General features: G+C 40.6%; 2 protein-coding genes across 2 annotated transcripts; one reads left to right on the top strand and one right to left on the bottom strand.

The window, feature by feature from the left end:
* The first annotated feature begins 1987 nt into the window (after positions 1 to 1987).
* Positions 1988 to 24573, top strand: LOC113156684 (neurotrypsin-like). Its single transcript, XM_026351929.1, is given in 15 exon segments — positions 1988 to 2357; positions 7244 to 7286; positions 14538 to 14780; positions 15142 to 15280; positions 15574 to 15752; positions 15851 to 15998; positions 17528 to 17706; positions 18037 to 18178; positions 19235 to 19455; positions 19887 to 20028; positions 20124 to 20402; positions 20861 to 20983; positions 21096 to 21364; positions 22089 to 22252; positions 22254 to 24573. Coding segments are annotated over 15 exon segments (3018 nt in total). The 5' UTR covers positions 1988 to 2006; the 3' UTR covers positions 22650 to 24573.
* Positions 7875 to 12567, bottom strand: LOC113156685 (zinc finger protein RFP-like). The gene is made up of 2 exons (XM_026351931.1): positions 12272 to 12567; positions 7875 to 11081 (listed from the first exon to the last, which is right to left on the bottom strand). The coding sequence occupies exon 2, from the start codon at positions 11077 to 11079 to the stop codon at positions 9388 to 9390; it is 1692 nt and encodes a 563-aa protein (XP_026207716.1). The 5' UTR covers positions 11080 to 11081; positions 12272 to 12567; the 3' UTR covers positions 7875 to 9387.
* Positions 24574 to 24846: the final 273 nt, after the last annotated feature.

Here is a 24846-nt window from a genome sequence, read left to right as displayed (position 1 = left end):
CATTGTAAGTGAATTTTATGGGGATGGCTGTGGTTATTCATCCTTCTACTTTGATTAAGACTGAAATATCAACAACTACTGAATGGATCAGCACAAACCAGAGGATGAAGCCTACTGACTTTAATGATCTCCTGTCTTTTTCCTCAAGTGCTACAGCAGCTTTCATTGAAATACCTTGAAAACTATTTAAAAGATAGTGAATGTTGCTGAAGCTATTCAAGATCCCTACATGAGACAGGTTATTTATTGTAAGTTAAGATTTAATAAAACCTCCCCTTCTGTCACTTACAGCTGATGAAACCGAAACACTTTTCGTGGTATCTCACTTTCAGTGTTTTGCTTTGTTTTGTACTTCACTTGATTTGGATAAAATTCAAATGACTAAATGTAAATATACATGATTTTGATGTTCATCTGTGTGTTATTTTTTGTACCAGTGAGATAATAAAATACAACGTAGGACGTGGAAAGTCCGGTGAAGTGACGGTTGCTTGTTAAAAAAGACGTTTGTCGTTACAACTCTGGAAAGTCACATTGCAGTGTAGAAAAACCTTTCTCTGCACATACCTGCATCACATTGAGTCTGTTGCTGGTTGTACTGGTTCCCACTGCATGCTCCATTACATTGCTCAGTTTGACTGACTGAGAAGCGCAGTGAAAATCTGTGTGTACACAACCTAACGCCGACCGAGATGCCGTGCAGCATGTATATCTGAAATGCCAAACAACACCCATGTAGAGCTTCTCAAATATGAGGATCTACTGCTTTCATTTTGTCTAATGTAACTGAATATCTACAGGTTTAGTGCTCATGTTCTATGTATCTCTACTTCTGAGAAACACAGGCCATGGTTTCATTTCTGCAGCTCTGAGTTTAAGTTTAAGAAGACACATGCAAGTTGGAAAAAGCTGAGCTGACCACTTTTCATCGGCAATACAGTCCGACTGCTGAGTGAAGACAAAACGTCCTGGCAGCTGGCTCTGTTTTTAGCTGTACTGATCTGTACTGAGTCTTCCTGGATCAGCCTCAAATGCAAAAGAATTCAGACAATCTTGCCAACAACTATAATCAAAATGTCTATTTTTATCTTATTGAATTGTTTTTGTCATTGCCAGTCCAAATCTTTGCTGTGCTGTTTTTATTTTTTAATTCCACGGCCTGTTTTGGATGTTTTCTCACAACGATAATTATCGATTATTATATAATCTTGTGAGTCTGAACATTTTATATAATTTTCATCAAACCATTAATGCCCTGTACCATCAGTAACATTCTTCATGCTTTTCCTTAAATTGTAAATGTAAGCAAAGTCACTGTGCAAGTCACACACAAGCAGCAATGAAGCTCAGGGTGTTAACTTTAACAGCAGCAGCTTAATAAGTGGAATATGACTTATGATGTATGTGCCACATGAACAGGTTAATGGGTCTATTGGAGAGAGACACACAGAACCCAAAAAAGCAAACAAACCACAAAAAGATTCATGAGGAAAGAAACTAATAAAATAAGAGATAAGATACACAAAATAACCACAAACAGATCTAATATACCATCAAAAAGGTCCACAAAAAGATTCGACTGTAGGAGAAGGCAAGGGTGCCCATTATATTACAATCCATAATAATGGAAAACTTACTTTGTTTTATATATAATAGGTAGTTTGGGTCAATCTCTGGTCCCATCTGGTCAATTAATCACAGGAAAATATGAGAAACTTGCAAAAGAAGACACCAAACAAGCGTGATCCTGTCACACATCAGGAATCAAAGATTTTCTAACATGCATTACTCAGCTGAAGAGGTGATTTACAGAAGGTAAACGTGTCATATTGTCTGTATTTAGCCTCAACTTGACATTGGAACATCAGCCAAAGCGATTAACCTGCAGAAACCAAAGTGAAATCCAACGATTCATCAATAATAGATCATTCACTTGACAGAGAGGGAAAATGTGTGCGTCTCTGCGTGTCAGAAAGAGAGAGAGGGAGGGAGAGAGACAGAGAGAGATGCTTGTGGCAGCAGGTTTTTGCAGAGCTCAACACTATTTCACCCAGGATTGGATCCGTGTGTGTGTGTTTTCCATCCCGGGAACCGTTTATAGTGCCGCACCCTGTCTTCTGTGCGTAACCCCCCTCCCCCGCGTAGGCGACATCATCACACCCCACGTTTATTCCGGCAGCGGGACATCGGAGGATAAAGGTTCACCTCACGGACAGGTTGGGCACAGAGATGGGAGTGGAGCGGCAGCTTTTCTGCCTATGACACGGACACAGCGGGCGGGAAGGATGGCTCTAACCAGCCGGGAAATGTTGTGCTTGATCGGAACCGCCTGTCTCTGGCTGCCGTTGTTGGCTGAGGTACGTACTGTAGACTGAGGATGATGAGGAGGAGGAGGATGAGGTTGAATTTGCAATGTGGCCTATTTTCTATGCTTTCCTTTTTCTGGAGCCATGTCCCGTGACAGTCACGCTTTGATGACTTCTGCTGCATTTACCAAAAAAAAAAAAAAAAACCCCTAATTGGGTCAATTATTAAATTAATAATTATATTATTAACTGAGGTCAATTTAATGCGTTAATGACAGGCGCATGCATGTTTTCATGCTCCACAATAACTCCACCCTTGATTTATTCAGGTTGTATTTCTAACAAAGCAGGGGCCGGTCGGGCGTTGGAAGAGCATCTCCACACACTCTGACACCTCTAATCTGCCTTTTTGCTAATGACTGGTGCCAATCAAACGCAGTGTCCAGTTCAGCGGACACCAAGCTGCACACGCACACTTATAATGGTCTCAATCAGGATCCCTCCATCCCCCTCCTCCTCTTCCTCCCTCCATCTCCAACCCCCCTCGGTGGGATATCATGAGAGCAACCTGGCGGTGGCTCCTCTGCCCCGCAGTGTTGTGGGATTGAACCCTGTACGGGCTGTTGAAGCTTGTCAGTGCAATTCAGTCAACTCAGACATGTTGAGACCTGAATCTAGTGAAGCAGGTGCTGTTGTCAGGTGTGGGTCAGGGCATCCTGAGCTTCAGCTGGGGTCACATTCAGTCATCTGTGAGACAAGACGGATTAATCATTTTGACTTGTCATGTCACATCTGTAATGAGCAGAGTGGCAATCAATTAATGATCAATCTATAAATCATTAGATTTATTCATTTCTTTTTTTATTAGGTTTTATGATAGAGTGTGTGTGCCCTGTTAATTTGCAGCATATGAGCTGTGTAGTCAGTGTAGAAGTCATTAGTGGAGTACAGTGATGTGCAGGATTTAATTAGATCCACTAACAGTGAAGCGGCAGTGCATGTAGCACAAATAGCTCACTGCAGATGGGTTTCTGCCTTTCTCCTTTTCCCATTTCAACTTCATTAGACAAATCTTTTCATGAACAAAGCAGCACTTTCTTTTGTCTGCAACAACAGAACAAAACATCAAAGAGGTTCACAGGAAATCTGGGAGGAACCAGACCCTGAACATCTATCTGTCTGTGGACAGCTGCCCTGTTAAACCTACAAGCTCTGCTTTCTTTTCCATTACGTGGAATCATTACGGCCATCATACAGGGTGCCCACGCTCTGCATGTCAGTGCACCCTGTGTCAGTCCAACATGGAGCATCTTGTACATGTACTGTACACTTGCATCGTCTCGATGTACTTCTACCATGTGTTCTGTGGTGCAAATGTCAATTTGTAGCATGAATTATGCCCTTTTAAGTAATATTGCTCAAGTTTCCACGAATATATTTATAAATTTACATTTAAGTCATTTTATCCAAAGCGACTTACAAGTGAGGTACAAGGCAAAGGCACGGTAAGCGTAAGGAGGTCTTGCCTAAGAACCGCCACTGGAGGTCGGCTACAGCCAGGATTTGAACCCCAGTCTAAGGCCTACAAACCTGTAAAACACAGTTTGATACCTAAGGTTCACTATTTGCACCCATATTTGCCTTTTCAATACAAAATCAACCTCTAACAACTAAGTTTCCTCCTTTAAGGTACTTGTTGCACAAGGTTTAACAGGTCCGGTGAACCCAGACTAAAACTACATGCTGGTCACGACAACATGCTACAACAATATGAAAGAGATCAATGATACAAAGCTGCACACAAGGCGCCTTTATATTGACAGATGATTGACTTAACCAGCGTTTCGACCACAACTGAGGTTCTTCGTAGAAAATCAAATTCTGGTGTCAGACAGCCTTTTATGCACTCACGTCTCACACCTGTCCTCAATACGCAATCAACAAGATCATCAGCAGGTGTTTCTGGGTCAATGTGAGCACATGAAACTAAGAAAGACATTAAACACCTCACAATCCATCCACACATCCTGCACAAAGCATCAAAACTTTAAATCTGTTTGTCTGGTAGATTCTAAGAAGATAGTCTGGAAGGTAGCCTGTAGTGTCGTTATGATGCCTTAAAGTTTGGTGCAGTGTGTGTGTGTGTGTGTGTGTGCGTGTGCAGAGCTTATATAAAATGAGTAATAAATAATTTTGTTCTGTACTAGAAAATACTTTCATAACACACTATGAAAGTTGTAATCCTCATGTTTTTTTAAAAGACGGGGTATCTTTTAGTTTCATGTGCTAAAATTGACCCAGATTCACCTGCTGATGATGTCACTGATTATGTATTGATGTCAGCGGTGAGTTTATAAAAGGCTGTCTGACTCTAGCGCTTGACTTTCATGAAGATCAGTTGTGGTTGCACCAGTAAATTAAGGAACCTCAGTGTGCTGTCATTTCATATCAGATGATTGTGTTGACTGAATATATAAAAGTAAAAAGGAAGTGTCCACGCCAATCCTCATCTGACAGTCTTGTACTTTGAGCACAAGAGATTGGTCTGATGTGGTTTTGCTTTTGTTATGTTTGATTAAAGACGGTTAGGTAGTCAGTCAATTGAAGATAAACACAGAAAAGTATAGTAGTTCACAAACTCGAGGCAGCAGGAAGAGGGTAAATCTATGCAGCAGGTCAAAAACAGGTGGACTATGAACGCTGAAAAGCAAACAAATCACAACAGACACACAAGGAAGATTATATCCATAACTAAACAAGTATAGGGGATTAGAAGCAGATGAACAGGTGGGAGGGTCTGAAATGAAGAGAGTTGGTGAGCTAACAAGGACAGACAGCAAAGTAAAGAATAACAAAACTTAACTGTTAAACTGTTTTGATGATCAAATAATTACTTGAGTATTTTTTAAGGACCAAATATCAAATATATTGCGGCTTACAGCCCATAAAAATGAAGGTATTCTGCTAGCTTTTTAGTGAGTGGTCACAACATCACAAAACTTTCACCCACACACAAATCCCTTTTCTCTGTCCCACTTCTGGTGTGACTGGAAACACAAACCTTTATAGGTTGTGTAGCTGCCATCTAATAATAGACAGAGGCAAGCATCAAGTAAAAGCACTTTACCTGTTAGAAATTGTGCTTTTGAAGGTTTGTGAACCTTTTAGACATGTTGGCAAAACCGAAGAAGAGAAAAGAAATCTACTGCAGACAGAAAGGGTAATTTCTCGAACTTTACCACCAGCGACGAGTGAGGTTAAAGCATTTCTTTTAGACTAAAAGCTCAGACTGCTCTGTGGTGTCAGTCTGTGTGACTGTGTGCTTGTGTTTGTTTGCGCAGCATTGCAGTGGACGCAGCTGTGAGGGCGTCATAAGCGATTAGCGTCGTAATCGAGCCGTGTGATTGATACGAATGGAAATATCAGGACCCGTGTTCACTACCACAGGTCACCTGTTCCCGCTCTAATATCATTAGGCGGAGCAGAGTCTGCTGGGAGGAGGTGTTTGCATGTTGGTTTTATCTGTGTATGACAGAGAGAGAGAGAGAGAGAGGGAGAGTACTTGGGCTGGTTTGAGTTTTACACCATGTAAATGAGGACATTTTGGGAATGTGAGGATATTTTCACTTTCTGACAGAGGACATTTGAAGGTTAAGTCATAGTAGAGGGTGTAGTAAGGTTAAGATTAAACTGTGATTGTTAACACTTGAGTAAAGGACTAGAGGAGTTCATTAAAAACAATTAACTTCCTAACAAGGATAGATATGTAAGTGTGTGTTTGTGGTGGGCTGTTGTAGCCGACTCACCTGTGTGAAGGTGAAATGTGTTGTATTTGACTGCCGTCATACACACAGCAGCTTGTCCTCTCCTGGTCTCTGAGGTGCTTCACTGTAAAGAGGTGCGATCTGGTTTCTGAAAATGAAACAAACACTCCTGTCAGATATCACTTCTCACTGTCTAGTACTATTTGTGTGCAGGTGTGTTGAGTGTTTACACTGAATACACTCTCACAGCTGGTTGGCTTATACTTTCTTCCATTGACCTGATCTCTGCCATTCTGGTTTTGACAGGGAAGTGAAAATGTGTAAGGTTCCTCTTACAGATGGTGCAAAGATTTAGTGTTGTAAATCCTTAAAGAGATGTACAACATGCTTGCTGTCTCCTAATAATCTTGATTATTCTAGTTTTACTAAACTAATGAGATGGTCCAGATTTGCAATTGATCACATCATGAGGCAGATTTAGTTAAGACTGCAGAATTATTCACATGGAGTTAAAATGGAAAATGCATTTCAGTAGTCAGAGTTCAAAGTTAACATGAACTCATGTCTTCAACATTCTCGTCATCATTATCTCTCAAACTCAAGTGAACTTTGTTAGAAAGACTTGAAAGCTGCATTCCTAGTTACAATTTAGATGTTGACAAGAATATTAGTCCTGTGAATATTTGTCCTGTGCTCTTGTGGATAAATTCAGGATGTAGTGACAATGCGTTTTCTTTGACTCTTTCCTTTAATAGCTGTGGTGGTTTATAGTAAATATGTTGTTCCTCTTTTTTGGACAGTCAATTGTAAGTTGGTTATCACTGATAGTGACTGCAAATCTCTAAAATTCACTAATTAACATAGAAATATTGTGATTTATAAAAAATGTAAGTGTGAAAGATGGGGGGAAAGAAAATCAACTTTTATTTTTGGTGCTTTTTTTCTAGATATGGAAAAGTAGAATTTGTGATAGTAGGGACATATGCAAATTTCACCATCCTCAAATAAAAACTAGAGTTACAGTGTAAATGATGTAGATGATCGTGCTGTGTATCATTTGGTTTTAGCATCACCATGATCCTGTACCAATAGCATTACACTTGTCTTAAATGTTGCATTAAAATACTGAGACTATGACATTAAATTGACGCCTATTTTCTTCTCACTGTGCAGGTGGTGGCTGAGGACAGTTACTTAAATGAGGTGCAAAACTCAGGTAGGTGGGAGGTGACACTCCGAACAGTTTTTATTTCTCCCTCCATCTTGCTCTCCGCCTACATCATCTCCTCTCTTTGGCTCTATATGCGTTTTCTCCCTCCAGTTTAACCCACATTCTGACTCAGACACTCATAATGTTGCTGCCTCGTCTCCTCTTATGTTTTCGTCCTCCTGCTTCAGCTCTTCTCCCACACTCAGCTTTACCTCTCCTCTTCCCTGTGGCCTTCACCCCTCTGTGTTTCATTTTCCTCTTTTCTCTTTTCATCTTTCTCTACATCCTTGAGGTGATGATGGAGGGGGTGGGGGGCGAAGAACTCCTCCTTCTTAAGCTCATTTCCAGTGGTGAAATATCTGCCGTGCACACATTGACAGACAAACAAAAATTACATGCAAACACACCTCATCAAAACCAGCTCAACCAGCTTTTATTAGCGTGTGGAAACCACCTCAAGGCTCATTAAAAATTATGAGCATCTGCATAACAATTTAATTTTCACAACAGCAACAAAAGCAAATATTGCACAAGATGTTCGTCTGTTGCAACGTTTTTCTCCTTTACTGCACAAAATCTTTTCAAAAGGAGGAAAATGTTTATTACAATGTGTGTTTTGTGTAGAGGATGTTGTTGCCACACACCCACCCCCCATACAGTAAGCCTCCGAGTGTGAACCGTGTCAAATTCTCATTGTGGCTGGGAAATGGATTATGGGAGCAGGGAGACTGAGCGTTCCCATGGCGATGGGCAGAGTACTGTTGTTGTGGCAATGAGGAGGGTGTTAGCACTGGCAATTGGTGTGTGTGTGTGTGTGTGTGTGTGTGTGTATGTGTGTGTGTGTGTGTGAGGAGACATGCAGGACACAGATGAAGGAAGACAAAGAAGTTTAAAATGTGAAAAACAGACATGCAGACAGAGAAAATGAAATAAAAACAACTGAGAAAGAAAAGTTATTTCAAGATGTCCTACGCTCACTTGCTGTACGATGGAATGAGGCTTGAGAAAGAAAGTGAAAATGTTTCATTACGTAGGCCTTTTTCAGTTTATTACACTTTCATCAAGCTGACTTTAAATGTTTTATGAGCATTACAGAGCTTTCGCAGCTTAAACATATTTGCATATGTTCATTTAGAAACATAAACGTGAACGTAACAACAGAAATAAAAGTAAATATTGTATTTTGTAGGTATCCAAGTCAATACACACACACGTCACACTGAACATAACTGTTTATCCCCCACTGCTTAGCTTAACACACAAGAACAAGTAATAGTTCACATTTATAAGCAGAATGTAAACATTTAATAAACAGTTCAAAGTATTATAAAGTGTTCCTGTACTGCATGTACTCGTGTTTTTACTGACAAATATTGTCCATTAATTAGACTTAAAATCGAGGTGTAGCTGCATATAACTATATTACAACCTTATAAACCTGTATTAAGTGGATGTATGTTGCTAAATAAGGTGTTAACGAAAGAATGAGTAACGTGTTGGATGGTTTTACTTTATATATCTGTATGGTAACTGTATTATAACACACGTATACAGTACGTGTGTGGACAGTAAAGTGTGAGGCTGATAATTCATAGCTTAATTTTGTCAGTTTGTTTGTAGCCTGAAAGACAGCATAAATTAGCAACACTAAAATTATACAGTTATCTAATTAATCACTTATTGTACAAACTGAAAATAAATAAACAATAAATACAAATTAAATGCTCATCATCTTTTATCTTTATCCAATTGATTGTTTGAGTCACTTTTAAAGCTAAAATATCTCAGAAGTGAGAGTGATATCCTTTATACCAGCAAAAATTCAGTCATAAGTCCTCCTTTTGGTAATTTATAAAGTACACAGCTGCCAGCAGAGGATAGATAAATGAATTATGTTGATCCTTCAGTCGTGATCACTCAACAAGTGTTTTTGAAACAGAATTACATATACACAGATATGGATGAAAAAAATAAGAGGGCGCACACAATCAGAGTGAATAACTCACAACAGTTTGGATTTAATTGGATTTAAGGCACAATATTAGCAAATGAAGATGCTTCTTCTCATTAGGCTTTACTGTACCAGTTGAGTCTCAGAAGCCTCTGTTCACTTTGTCCTACTGACGGGAACTATTACCATTGGATCTAGGTTTGAACCATACTCATTATCACAGGGATTAAAGTACGGATACAGCTCTTCTGTGAAGAAACACTCTGTAAATGAGTAAATAAGTGTTTCCGTCTGTACATCATAGAACGATATCTGACCTACATCATAATCCACAAACACTCCAATTCTATCCACTCTCCCCCAGTGTACTGTCACATCTGGAGAACTGAAGGTTTCAAACTTATCTTCCAGGAACCAAAGAGCCCAGAGTCCAGAGTCAACACTTCGAGCGAAACCTCCTGTCCTTTGCACGGATGCGGTTGCCACTCCGAGACACCATTCAGTCTTTAGGCCGACGAACACCTCAAAGTAAAACTTCCTTGATGAGAAGCCTCTCTGTCCCAGAACAGCCAGATGTTCAGTAAACATGTTCGGGTTCGGGTTCTGGTTTCCCCACAAACCTGAACCCATACTGTACCTCACCTCCTTACCGTTATCAGATAAAATGAGCAGAGGGTGAGCTGTATCAGGATTGAGCAACACGTTGACTTCGTACTGCTGCATGTACGCCAGCGTGGCTTTGTCCGACATGTCCGCACCGCCAGAGAATCTGTTTAGTTCTGTGTTCATTTTATTCAGCAGCATTCGCACTTGTGACACTGAGCTTTTCAAAGACTTCTGTATGTGCTGTATCTTTGGGCGTCTGTCTAAACTGGATGAGGACAGGTCCATGGTGTGGGGTAGGGTGCACATGTTGGGGAAGTTCTGGAGGAAGCGGAACTGGTCTTCAGTCTGTTTTAGCTGCCTTAACTTCATCAATGTCCCCTGCAGCTCAGTAATCTCACACTCCATACTAACAACAAAAGCGTCTGCTTGTTCTTCTGATTCTTTTTGCTGTTCTTCCATCAGCTTTACAAGCTCTGTCTGCCTCTTCTGAATTTCAGACACCAACGCTGTTAAATCCTGCACGCTGTCTGCCATCACATCTGCAGTTTCTTTCTTGCTTTGCATTACTGACTCCTTCGTTGCTTGAACTTTCTGTTGCCTTTCCTGGATCATCTGCTGCACCTTTCCCTCCGTGTCTCCCAGCAGATCATTCATCTCTGTGTACGCTTTCTGCACAGGAAGAACACTGTGGTTCACATGATGTGAATTGCAGCAGACGTCACACAACAGAGTCTTGTCTTTTCTACAAAACAATATAAGGAGGCGGTTATGCTCCTTGCAGAGTCTGTTCTCCAAATTTCTCAAAGGGTTAACCAGTGTGTGTCTCTTCAGTCCAGCAGCTCTGTGATGAGGCTCCAGATGAACCTTGCAGTAAGAACTCAGACACTCTAGACAGGACTTAACAGCGTCTTGCTGGGCATCAGTACAAATATCACACAGCACCACAGGGCCAGAGTTAGCCTGCTGTTCGTCTGTGCTCCAGATACGAGCATCTGTCACTTGAAGCGCCATGAACTGCGAAGCAAGCTCTGAAATGAAAGTGTTGACCTTGAGATGTGGTGTCCTTTCAAACTTTTCCATACAGATGGGACACTGGGAGACTCGCGTGTTGTTCCAGTAGGCTGTGATACAGGACATGCAGAAGTTGTGTCCACATGGGGTGGAGACCGGTCGAGCTAACATCTCCAAACAGATAGGACAACGAAACTGCTCCTCGGATAAGAGACTGATGCTGGAAGCCATTTCTAGGAAACCAAAACAAAACCAAACCAAACCAAAGAAACAAAGTTCAATTAAGTGCATTACGAATACTGAGACTCTTCCTCAAATGTTGGAGTCTGCCCATTTATCATGGATTGTAGATGTTAAATTGACAACAATGTTGTTTTGCTGCAAAACTGCAAATATGTAAAGGGCCAAGAGAACCATTGTTGATATTCCTGCACTTTCCCATATATAGTGAGGTATTTTCTTAAATTTTTGTAATGCATGACCTATAAACAAGTAGAAACCCTTTGCAGTAAACCTATAGGAGCATTTGTGCTGCCAAATTTTTAGGTTCTCATTTGGCCATTCGAAGTTCAGCAAAACCTATATAGGGTAGATTTGCTGTAGCTCAACTTCTTCCACTGTGCAAATAAGTTAATTCATAGCTTGCAAAGTTCTGCTATGGAAGACATGAATGTTAAACTGTCATATATTAACAGAGGATCATTCGGCGATGGGAGGGACAGAGGAGGGACTTTCCAACTTTCGTACTTAACGAGGCTACAGTGACATTCAGAAGCTGCTCTCACCAAAAACAAACACCTGTTACACCTCTCAGGACATTAGCAGCCACAATAATAAGAATATGGAGACCGGAATATTATTTTAGCAATAAACAATAAACAATATGCATGCTGTATTCGTTGCATCGATTTAGATGTAGATCCGATTCTGCAGTAAGAGGAAAATTAAGGGAAACCCGCGCTTTAAAGCAGTAATGCGACATTTTCTGTTTTTATTTGGCACCTGTGTGTTAGATATTATTAGTCTGCACTTTATAAATTATAAAATGGGGATTTTATTGTTTTTCTCCACATCCAAACTACTAAATTTGTAAATTATTTAATACATTTCTAATGATGCGTCGGTTTACTTATGTCCATTATGTACAGTAGAAGATCTAGATTATATTGCATTTAGAAAATGTAAAGCACAAATAGCCTTTCACAATAATAACACAGAAAACGTCGCTCTGCGCTGTCGCTTACGTTTTCCTTAAATCCCGAATCGGGAAACGTCGTCATCACTTCAAAAGGTCAAATCCATTCAGATGAATCCACTATATTAAACTGTTTTTGTGAAATTATTATAATTTTATCAACTATACAACGCGTTTGCTTGACTAAACTTCATTTTGCATTATAAAAATAGAGAAATGTCTACTTACTTGTGTTTGTGTTTGACTTTGGAGCAGAAAGAAAAACGACAGTTGTGTCCCAAGAAGTTCACTTTCAGTTTCCTCCTGTGTCGTGTGTCTTAAAGGGACAGACTCCTCTTTGTTCCTGTAGCTGGATGCTTTTTTTTAAATCATACTAGTGAGGGTTGTCTGAGTCTGCTCTGTATTATTTAGTATTTGAAGATAAGTTTCTGTTTTAGTTCAGTGCACTCCTGTCTGATTGATTTCCTGTCACTTGGGCTCTCCAGTGCTTTCATTGTGTCCCTCTCCTGCTCTCTCTCTTATCTTTCTCCAAATTGGACCCTGTGTGTTTCTGTGCTTGGCTGCACTGTACTGTATTTGTGTGTTTCTTTGCAGTAAAACCTCTCTTTCTGTATGTGTGTGTGTGTGAGGGCGAAGTGGGCATAGGGGTTGCTCAGCGTAGATAATGTTCCAGGACGACCAAGCTGTGTGTGTTGAAGAGATAAGACTGGTCCTGGTTACTGAAGCACCTCCATCATTAATCATAGTTTAGTAGCTGCTTGGCCTCAAAAACCTTTAAAGCTTCACTGTAGGAGAAACATCACAAGGGAAAAACATGTGTCATCATTATAAATAGAAGCTTTAACATTCACTGTTTCTGGAGGATTAAAAAAAAAAAAACATTTCCTTTTTTTGAATTGTTGTGAAATTGTTTGAAAAAAAGGAAATAAGAAAGACAATAAAATAAATAAATTGAAGAAATGACAGGAGGAAAGAAAGATGATGTTTGTGACATATAAATGTTGTGTATAATTAAAGTTTCAAAGTGACAGTATGAAACCCCAAAGCATTCAATATTTACTAAACAAACTAGGCCTTTTCAAATTATAATATTCATAAACTGAGAAAAAATTTGTTGTAATGAATAATTTAATAATGGTGCAATATACTGTATTAATTAATTTATGTCATCATATCATAATTGATGTCATAATATACATATAATAAAAAAAGGAAACAATTTCTCTGAGAATTGGTGTAGCAAAGCTTAAATACTTATATTTTATACTATATATATATATTTTAGGAACCTAAATACAGTCTAATTTATTTTAATAACACCTGAAACACAATATAAATGTGAAAAACCCACATGCACATGCAGTTTTAAGGAATGTAAGACACCACATGTAAATAGCACACGTAGCTCTGAGAGGCTGTACCTATATATCCCAAGAATAGCATGACTCATACTCTCAGGTGTAGGCCTAATATTAGCATGCTAACATTTGCCAATTAGCGCTGAGCATACACACAACAGCTGAGGCTGATGGGAGTGTCATTAGTGTTGCAGCTGTTGAACAACAATAGAGAGAAGGTAGAAGGAAGTTGACGTGAATGTCTGACCTAGGAGGTGGAGCAGGTTTTCTACCAAGCACAGGAGCGAGACAGTGATGGTCTATCAACAAAATCATTAGGCCTCATGGATATCTGTGCAAAATTAACAAATCCTTCCAATTGGTGTCAAAAGACGTTTCACTAAAAGAATGTCAACCAGATGGTGATGCTAGAAAAAATAGGAAAAATATACAGTGCATCACCGCAATCAGTATATTCATAAAAAATTCCACCGAGGGGATTAATGAAGTATCAATTATTTTTACTTATTATATTATTATTATTATCCTGTTCATCCTCTGGGGTCCAAGAATGCACAAACTATGAATTTAATTTCACTCACAACATCAACACTCTATTAAGTCCTGACAACTTTGCACCTTTACAGCTATTTGCACCTTGCAGTTTGTGTTGTGGCTTTACGTGCATTACTTCTTGTTATGTTCTGCCACACTATTCCTTTCCTCTATGACTTCAGTCCGTGTAAGCTGCACTCTTACATTCACTCTTCTTGGAGTATTTTACTGGCAGTATCTGGTCACCACTATGTTGAGTTAGGATGGTTTAAGGTAATGGAAATTCTCCAGTTCAGTGAGGATCACTGGGGTGAGTGCATTAGGCAGGATCCTGCTGTAGCAGTGGACAGGATATAATAATGATCCATGTAAGCTTTTATGTTCAGATAAAATGCAAACATGCAGATAAAGTGATTTGAATAAGAGCAATTCAACCCCTCATTCCTCTCACTTCTCTTTCTCCACTTCACTCCCTGTTATTCACGTTGTCCTCAATGACCCAAATCCTCCTGATATTCCTTTCATCATATTCATACTCATCATCATATTCTTCCATCCTCCTCAACGCTCACTCTCTCTTCCCTTCGCCCGTTTCTGTGCAGTGCCTCTGTCCTGCTCTGAGGGATTCACTGAGTTGGGATACTACAATGGCACAGTGTCCCAGACGGACTCTGGCGCCCCCTGTTTGAAGTGGACGGAGTTTCCAGACTATGTCATGCAGTACCCCGGACGAGGTCTGGGTGACCACAGCTACTGCAGGAACCCGGACCGAGAGTCCAACCCGTGGTGTTTCTTCAGACAAAACTCAGGAGCCATTGGATGGGCGTACTGTGACTGCCACCAGGGTACGACCGCAGATTACCAGGATGTGACTAAGTAGCTTATATTATTTATAATATAAAGTACTCTTTAATTTTATAACACCACTAAAGTAGGGGTATGAAATACTACTACTACAATGCATAATAAAACATGCAGAGTGAAAACAAAAGAATTAAAATCTCATCACAAAAGACGAAAGATATTTAATTAAAAATTATAGTTAAAGAGTTAAATAACAATGAACATAAATTCATTATTTCTTATTCATTTTGTGACATTATTTAGGCCTTCGTGTGCACAACGAGGCAGGTTTTCATAATATCTCACTAATAGTGCAGAACACTTATGTTTTCTGAATATTAAACTTCTCTCTTGGACGTTTAGGTGCTGCTCGTTTGGTCGGCAGCTCGTCCTCCAACAGCGGCCGTGTTGAGGTTTATCTGAATGGTCAGTGGGGTGCGGTGTGTGACTCCCACTGGACAGACAGAGATGCCAGTGTGATCTGCAGGCAGCTGAGTCTCAGGTAGGTTTGACCAGTAGTGGAGGTGGTAAAAGTATTAAATAAGTACCGTAATAATAAAATTGACCCACTGAGTGTGATATTGTTATATATTATATTATTATCATTATATTATTTCTGATATGCATTTTACATTTCACATTCGAGGAGCTGGAACCATGATTTCTTTGGCAGTTTTGCAAAAAAAGTGACTTAAACTATTAACAAAATAGTTTTACTCTCACATTTGTACAGTACTTGAGTAAATCTATTCAGTTACATTCTGTCATTGAGTGAATTGGTTCTTGTCTGAACAGTGACATTGGCACAGCGCTGCAGCAATCACAGTTTGGCTCAGGCTCCGGCCTCTTCCACTACGAGCGACTTGGTTGCCGTGGTGACGAGAACACCTTGAGCAAGTGCCGGAGTCGGACGTTCGTCACCGGTGACTGCAGCCATGGAAACGAGGCAGGAGTGGTGTGTGTGCCACCAGAAGGTCAGTGTGACTTCCAGAGCGTCAGGCCTGAACATTTCCCATCTAGGGCAGGAAAGGGGGATGCTGCTGAATCTCATTCATTCCTCTGTGCTTCGTAGGCAGTGCTCCTCCGTTGCGATTGGTCGGAGGTGAGGAAGACTTTGAAGGTCGAGTGGAGGTGTTTCATGCAGGAAGGTGGGGTACCGTCTGTGATGACCAGTGGGATGACAGGGATGCCGAGGTGGTGTGCAGGCAGCTTGGTTTCGGGTTCGTACATTTTCATATATGTGTGTTGACATTTCTACTGTACACATCAAATCATACACAGTGCTGAGGAGCTCTACATTTAAGATTAATTGTTAATAATTCTAAAAAATTGTAAGGTAGAGGTCCATTTCCATGGTGTCACTTTACGCTTTGGCTGCACAGATAACACTTGTTAGTCTTAGGTTTCTGTATTTTCATGGGAATTATTAGGAAGTGAAAAGACAATAACACCAAGTTCATCCTTTTAATGAGGAGCATAAATAAATATGCAAACTGCAGGAAACAAACACCATAGATACTGACAGATGCTTTGCCCACTCACCTGCTGTGTTTGTTCCAGCTTGTGTTCAATATCATTTAATGTATTTTATAAAAAAAGAACTCCTTATCCAATTCAACATCTCACACTCGCACTCCTCCCTCCTCGGGTGACCCAGAAACTGTTCCAGTTTGGCCTTATTAAAAAGCAAGTCAAAGCAGCGGGGACAGAAGAGATGGTTCACTGTGGTCTTTAGTCAGATGAACACACCTCTCTATCTGAAATCTGTCATGATTTCTGGAGCTGAACCTGATCTTTATGAGCTGACAGTCTAATTTCATAGGGACAGGAAATAAAGATGTTGCTACTCTTGGGGAACTTTGAATAAAAAAAGCTACATTACATAAAATAAATAAAAAACACATCCACGCTCCTTAAAATCCCATTAAGAAACAAAGTGAAATAAGCTTCTTGCTTCCATCGTCTCCAGAAAACGCCTCTTTTTGGGCAGATTTCATCTGAATGTGTGCAGGTGTTCCCTCCTCACACACATTAAATACCCTGCAGAGATGTGCAACATCCCAGACAACTTTCAGTGTCAAACAGTGATGACATTGTAGCTGTGAAGAGAGAGAAATCCTTCCATGTTCAACATGAGGTCGTATTTCATCTCCTCAAACACCAAGGGACGGCTCATCACTTGTGTTTGTGCTTGTAAATAATAAATAAATGTCCTGATGCACAGATTCTCACACAGCTGCACACAGGCACTGATGTGTTTTGACACTTAAAGAGAAAATTGAGTGAAAAAGATTTGTTTTTCCCACCTGAATGGTTGTTGTTGTCTGCAACAGGTATGTGTGTCAAACATTTACACATTTTCTGTTCTCAACCTGAAAAAACAAACTCCCTTGCCACTGAGCATGTTTAAGTTCAACAAATACAGCAGTAACCACACATCTGCTGTAACCACTTCACTCAAAAATTTATTTAATTAATTATAAACCTTATTAAAGGGAGATGTTTGAAAACATCAACATCTAGTTTTCTAGAGTCCTTTTATTTTAGATGTGTTTTTATGCAGACTTAAAACGTATTTAGAGTTTATACTAGGTTTACTGTCTGCAGGAGCTAAAATGCATGGACACACACATAGTGCTTTTTTCAGCATCAATAAATCATCACCACTTGAAGCAAAAACATCCCTGTTGCAACTATTTATTATTTATTTGGATGATTTTAGATTTAGATTCTTTTGTGTGTGTTGCAGGGGCGTGGCGAAGGCCTGGTCATGGGCTCACTTTGGTCAGGGTTCAGGCCCGATCCTGCTGGATGCTGTGAAGTGCACAGGAAATGAACTCTTCCTGGATCAGTGTCCCCATGGCGCCTGGGAGCAGCACAACTGTGATCACATGGAGGATGCTGGGGTCTCCTGCAGCCCTTATACAGGTACATATACAGTACACAAATACACACACATTACTGTACACACTGATGCTTCATAAAGCTGCTATTTTTAGCCTTTGAACATCAATAAATCATTGCTGCTTGAAGCAGCAACATCCTCTGTGACAGCAGAAACAGGATTTATGGGAACTGAGAGGTAACATATCTACTGTCATTAAACAGCAGCTAACTCCCATCATCCATGTTAACATTAATAATTAATATAAAACCTATGTTGCATCTATATTTATATCTTGCCCTACTGATTTTCATTTGCATTAAGTGATTTACAGTGAAGGACTTAATACAAGCCGCACTGTGAAACTGTTTCAGATGGTGTGGTGCGTCTGGTGGGAGGAGACAGTCCCTGGGAAGGTCGCGTTGAAGTGTTTCACAACAGCGACTGGGGCACAGTGTGTGATGACCACTGGACCCAGCAGCATGCTGAGGTGGTCTGCAGACAGCTGGGCTACAGGTATGACACTACGTAACCAGCATCATGTTTTTGAAGTCCTTTATTGTAGATTTTTGTGTTTGTGTTCTTCTAACTGATTCGAGGTGAGCAGGGGGGTCACACATTTATACGCACCAGTCAGGACTAATAAATATTTCATATGCAAAACCAGGGGTGTGAGCAGCAAATACAAATGTTAAAAACACAGTAGTGGCACGATGAGCTCAGTATAATGCACATTTCAACAGTACTAATTCCATCATTACAACAACAGAGTCAGGTGATACTTGCTGTTTTACTGCTGTGCATTTCTATTTGTTAGCAGAAACAGTGTTTTCCTATTCATCCCTTCTTTGCTGTAACTGTTTTTTTCACATTGATAACTACCTATTATTAAGAATTTAAACAGTAAAATGCTGGAAAAAGTGTGTTTAGTTTATTTACTCTGTGGGATATTAATTAAAATTGTGCAAATAAACATTATGCTGGCTTAAACAAACAAAAGGTAAACCCTGTTCAGGATCTGAAAGGGAAGTAGAATAAAGGAATATGCTTATTATTTATTAAAACTCTGATGCGATTATATTAAATATTTCATGTTTTAGACAAACTAATTTAACACACTTAGAGAACGTTGCTGTCCTCTAGTGGTTCAACATGTCACCTCTTTTTTATGATATGAAGAGCTGAATCTTCTTTAAATCGTCATCATCAGCCACTATTCTCGTTTTGTTACTCCGACTTTATCATATTATTCATATTTGTGTTATAATTGTTACTGCAGTAGTTATTTCTCCTTCACTACAATACATGTATTTAACTGCTGTATTGGTACAATAATTTTGTGTATTGAAGAGGTTTCCCCACTCATGCACTCCATGAAGTATGACTTTGTTTTCTACCTCCTGTTATGCATGGTGGACATTTGGGACACAAATACAGTTTAGTCTTCTTGCTGTGTTGAAATTGATTTTACAGCACATGCAGTAATATCAATATCAAAAGACTTGTTTTCACTTTACAAATATTGGCACCACCTTTTACAAGAGTAGACATTAACCTCTTCTCGACCTTCAGGGGTCACGCTGAGGTCGTATCAGATGGGACATTTGGGGAGGGCGTCGGTTTGATCCTCCTGGATGACGTCCACTGCGAAGGAACTGAGACTTCGCTGCTGGACTGTCAACATGGGATCTGGGGTCGCACTGACTGCTCCCACAGTGAGGATGTTGGCGTTCGCTGCAGGAGCCAGTTCAGCCAAGAGACCAATGAGGTGCCGGTCATCGCACCTTCGACAGGTAAAGGAGGACAAATAAGTATTAGTCAGCCAGACTATGAAAAAACTTGACTACTACACCTATGGGCTGTTTACTACCTTTACTCTTTACTTCAGTAAACTCAAGCAGAAGTAGCATCAGAATCTACTTTTGCTATTTGTCATTCCAAATGTATCTGCAGATGACGCCACTTCGATCTGCTACACAGTATGAAAATATTGTACTTCTGACCGTACAGTTTAGATGCCAGATGTTGACAGCAGAGAGAATTAAGTGGTGTTTACCGTCTCAGTTCCCCGGAGGTTCTTCAGCTCCTTTCAACACACACATTAGAATAAGAATAGAGGCTGAATAAAATCATGCCATGATGCAGATGACACATTTTACTCTGTAAGCAGACATATAACTCACCGTCAGACATGAGTATCAATAAGTATCTGTCTATCTGTCAGGTCCCCTAGTGCGTCTTGTGGGTGGCAGCAGCAGGAAGGAGGGTCGAGTCGAGGTCTATCTCCATGGTGACTGGGGGAGTATTTGTGACTCAGGCTGGAACGACCTGAATGCAGCCGTAGTGTGTCGACAACTTGGACACAGGTTAATGTTCATGTGCATGGAAGAAAAATTAAGTCAAATAACAAGTAAGTGGCACAGAAATTCATGATCTCTCCCACACATGTATTTCTTTTCAGCGGTGGAGCGCTAGCAGCAAAAGGTTTCGGTCAAGGGAAAGGACCCATACACCTGGACCAGGTGAGGTGCACGGGGAAGGAGGAGTTCCTAGGAGAGTGCCCCTCTCTGGGCCAGAGCACACAAGGCTGCAGACGCCGTGAGGATGCAGGGGTGAGGTGTGACGTAACACAACAGCAGCCAGTGGTACAGGTCAAATCTAAAGAGCTGAGCTGTGGGCTGAGGAAGTTGGTAGAGGAAGAGAGCAAGAGGAAGAATCAGGGAGAAGAAAACATGCTCAGGTAAGATGTAGAATCTAATTTAGCAGTAAAGTATGTCCATGTGTGAGCCTGTGTGTTAGGGTGTCCTGATTAACTGTATCATTACTGATTGTGGGACTGTAATTATTACTGTATCATTACTGTATCATGTCTTGTTGTGTTAATGCCACCAAGTGTCAATTAGTGGAATTACATGGCAGAGCCTGCAGTAATGTGTATCGCTTTGCTCATCCTTGTTTACATACACACAAATAAAACCACTCATCATAGCATTATTAGTGTTTCTTCAGATGATTGGCGATGTCTGCATGTTCAAAAGATGTTTTTATTGATTTGTTTCTCTAAATACTAGTACTATTCTACATTTCCTGCTTTAGTTTTTTGTGTAGTTGTAAATACATAAACAGTGATTCAGTAGCTACTGTGGGGGAGTAAACACTGAAAACAGAGCATCTGAAACTCTTGCCGTTCTCTTGTAGGACTACGTGGCCGTGGCAGGTGTCAGTGTGGCTTCAGTCCCAAGGAGAAGATGGTGGTCCTCTCTGCAGCGGCACTCTGATTAGTCCTTGCTGGGCCCTGACGTCTGCATACTGTATCAGCAGGTAAATCCAACACAGAGCTGTAAATCAGTCAGTGTCTTGAAGGAATCCACAGTACAGTGGGACCACTGCACATCAACTAATTTACCATCTTTTCACCTCTTCTTCCCTCCAGGTTTGGCAGCGATCCATCCAGGTACGTGGTGCGTGTTGGGGCGTCGACGCAGACTCTCACCCCAGAGCAGGTGGTGGTTCACAAGAAGTTCAAGGGTCAGAGTGGAGGACACGATCTGGCTTTGTTGAGGCTGCCCAGCACCAAGGGTCTTTGTTTGACCTTTGAACCAAACACCAATGCAGCATGCCTTCCTGCTGCAGACACAGCACCAGGGGGAAATAGTCCATCATCTTGTGTTGTCATGGTTACGGCCGGTTGGACGGGACCAGGTACGTGGTCATTTTTTAAATGACAACATTAGGGCATATCTAAAAATAACACTGTGATTAAAACTTCCTTTGTAACACTGCTCTCCCACGTGTGGACAACAGATGTCACACAAAAGAAACAAACAAAAACAAAATGAAATCGCTAAACTGAACTGGAGAAAACTATACTTCATGTATTTGTCTTTATTAAATCACATATATCAGTGTGTAACCAACTTGTCAATAATAATTTTCACCAGGTTCACTTTAAAGATGAAAGTTTAGTTCATAATAAACAGAATTCATATTCATTTCTATGAAATGTAAGAAAAGCTGTAAATCTTTGCTTTTGAGAAGTGGAGGAGGAACTGATGAACGTTTGGCATCATCAGGACCCCCTTGGACCAGAATGAAATACTGTATCTCAGCAGCTGGTTGACTGACATTTGTGTTCCCCAGAATCTTAATGACTCTGGTGAATGTCCAACTTTTCATCTGGCACCATCAGTATCACAGCAGAGAGAGAGCAAGATGACTGAAACATGGATTTTATAGGAACTTTTGGGAAATTTGAACTGAACAAAAAATGTATATTATGACCAAATTTCTGCAAAACTAATGACAGTGACTGTTCAAGAAGGTGTTAGCATGACTTTAATCTTGGACTTCCTGCTTGATAAAAGAACATAAATAGTCTACTTGTTTTCATTCTCTAACTAACCTTCATCTTCATCATCTCTCCCAGATTCAGTTCTTGCATCCTGGGTCCCTCTCATGTCGTCATGGCAGTGTAAGAAGCGCTATGGCGACAGCTTCTCCAGCCATGGTACCCTGTGTGCTGGCAGTCCTCCAGACACCAGCCTCCTCCATGGTGACAGTTGTCAAGGAAACTCTGGAGGCGGGCTGGTAGTGTCAGGAGGAGACAGGTCGATGGGTCCTCACCGGGGTTGTCGCTGGGGGTTACGGCTGCGCTGTCTCCTCCTCTCCTGCACTCTACACCCGAGTCAGCCGCTTCAGGAGCTGGATTGACGAGGTCATCAACGCAAGAGCAAACCCGGGGGAACCGCACGCACACACACAGACGCAGGAAGCTTTGACACACAATGATCTAACACACACTCGCGAGGAACACACACACAGCGAGGGCAGAGATAAATATTTCCAGGTGCATGGCAAACCCAAAGACGCACATAATCAGCAACAAACAAATGAAATCAATGAGCTTAAAGAAAAACACACTCATCACTCACACACTAATCAGCATGTTAACACACACACACCAAAAACACACATAACCACCATGTAGGGGACGCAAACACACAATTTCTGGCCTGATTGAGGCCATGCCATTGGCTTACCATCTGTGCCATGTGACCGCCTGAGGAAGAGGAAGAGGAGGAGGAGGGTGAAAAGAAACTTAACTTTAACGGCAAATGAAAAGAAAAGATGCTCCAAACTTAAGTTAGTGCAAACAGCCGTCTCTGTGCTCATTTCAAATCTGAACTCTGTGTTGTGAATCCCAAGTCTTTTCTCTTTAGCGGTTGCTAATCGTCGGAAGAGTACAGCAGTGTGGGCAGACCCTCCTGAGCTGCCAGGATGACAGAGTGTGTGGGTGATCTGTGGTGCTTTTTATGTGAGTTACAGCCTATTAAGAGGCAGAACAATGACTGATGAGTTGGTTGAGCCTGGAAGATTTATCAGCATGCTGATCACGGGCAAAAAAATCGGCATGGCATGAATTTCATGGACAATAGTGCTAGCATTAAAATATTTGGGGATACTTTTAAGATGGGTACACTAGAATCTATGCTAAAATCCAGCTATTAATGTGTGTTTTCTCTAACTAACCACATAAACATCTAATTTAAAGGTTGACAGCATATCATCACTGACCCTCTGAGATTGTTAATGTAGATAAACCCCAAATCTCTGCAGCTTGTTTGTCCCAAGTTAAGTTTTGATCAAAATTCAGATGTGGGTGATGTTACTTTTTACAAATAGGGCTCGTCTCTTCAGGCTGTTGTCTTATACCTTTACTGGTGAAAGTGCTGTTGTTCATTTAGACCATGACTAAGCTACTTAACCTGGGACCACACCAGTGATTTAGCATGTTTATTACCAATCATACGAGCTTTAAATTGCTGAGAAGATCAAAGGAACAATCTGCAGAGTGATTTCAACTCCAAAGCAACACGGCAAACACAGGCTGCCTAGAAATAATAAGTATTTATAAAAAATATACAATAAAAATCTCAAACATTACAGTATGGTTTTGTCAGCAGTTACACCCAGTGTACATAATTTGCAGTATTTGTCAGAAATTAATGAGCTAAAACATGCAAAAACACTGGTATGGTCTTTGTACAGGAAAATACTCTTCTTTCAAAGCCATTGGAAGCTGTGACTGTCGGGTGTAAAATATGTTTTTGTACTAATTCCAGCAGATGGCTCTCGGTAGATAAATCGGTAGGCAGATAGATGGATAGATAGCTACTACTCCAGACTTTAGATAGTATGTGTAATGCGTTCATTCTTGACTGAATTAGATAGCCCAACAGTTCAATGTTGTCTGTTGTTGATTTCTGAGCAAATGAGTGATGCAACCAGAAGATGGAGACATTGCTCTATTTTCAAAAGGCCACCGGTTGTTGGCTAACAGGGCCTCTGATGGTTCTTTTTATACTGTTGCTATAAATGTACGGACTTGTGCTTTGTTGTACTGTGAACCATTGTGTCGTGAAAGCATCTTGTAACCTGCAACTGCTGTTTCTACAACACGGACCCGTCTGACACCTGTTGTTACAACCCTGTACATAAACTTGAGCCGAACACTGCTCCGTTCCTTGCTGAGAATTGATGCTTTGTCATGCAGATCCTGTAGGCGGATGTAAATACTGTATGTCTACAGCTGGAACTGCGAGGAAAAAGTGTGAAGTGTTTAAGATGTAAGCCTTCGTTACCAGTGTTAAACTCATCAGCTGTACCTCAGTGTGCTGAATCATGGTTGAGTATTAAAACATATACATGTTGAACAAGTCAGCAGGTTTGGTGTGGTCTCACTTTTGTCTTTTTTTACCATTTTACACAATTTGGATTCATCATGGAGACAATTTCATGTCTGAGGGAGCAAAGTCAGAAAAATGCAACACACGCGAATGGTTTCTGCTATGAATTTGAATTTGAACTGATAAACTAAGTCCTGAAGAAAGAATCCACAATCAAATATATTGGCCTCATAACTCAGAAAAACCTAAATGATTGCTTACAAAATGTTTATAGCCTCCAAGTAATTGAGAAATAAATTTGCTTAGTGGCTGCTCTCAGTCACACATGAGCGCTGTTGATCTTTTTTTTTTTAGAGGGAACCCATCCAAGAGAAAAGGGGGATCAGACGAAACCCCTGCTGCAGTGGATTGTATTACTTATTGAAAACAGCAGAAAAAGTGACTTGTAATTAGCATAAATCAGGCAGCTTTTGGGATATGTCTGATTATTAAAATTCC

The sequence above is a fragment of the Anabas testudineus genome, chromosome 19 (genome assembly GCF_900324465.2).
Source record: "Anabas testudineus chromosome 19, fAnaTes1.2, whole genome shotgun sequence".
Classification (NCBI taxonomy): domain Eukaryota; kingdom Metazoa; phylum Chordata; class Actinopteri; order Anabantiformes; family Anabantidae; genus Anabas; species Anabas testudineus.
This window is presented reverse-complemented; position numbering and strand designations above follow the sequence as displayed.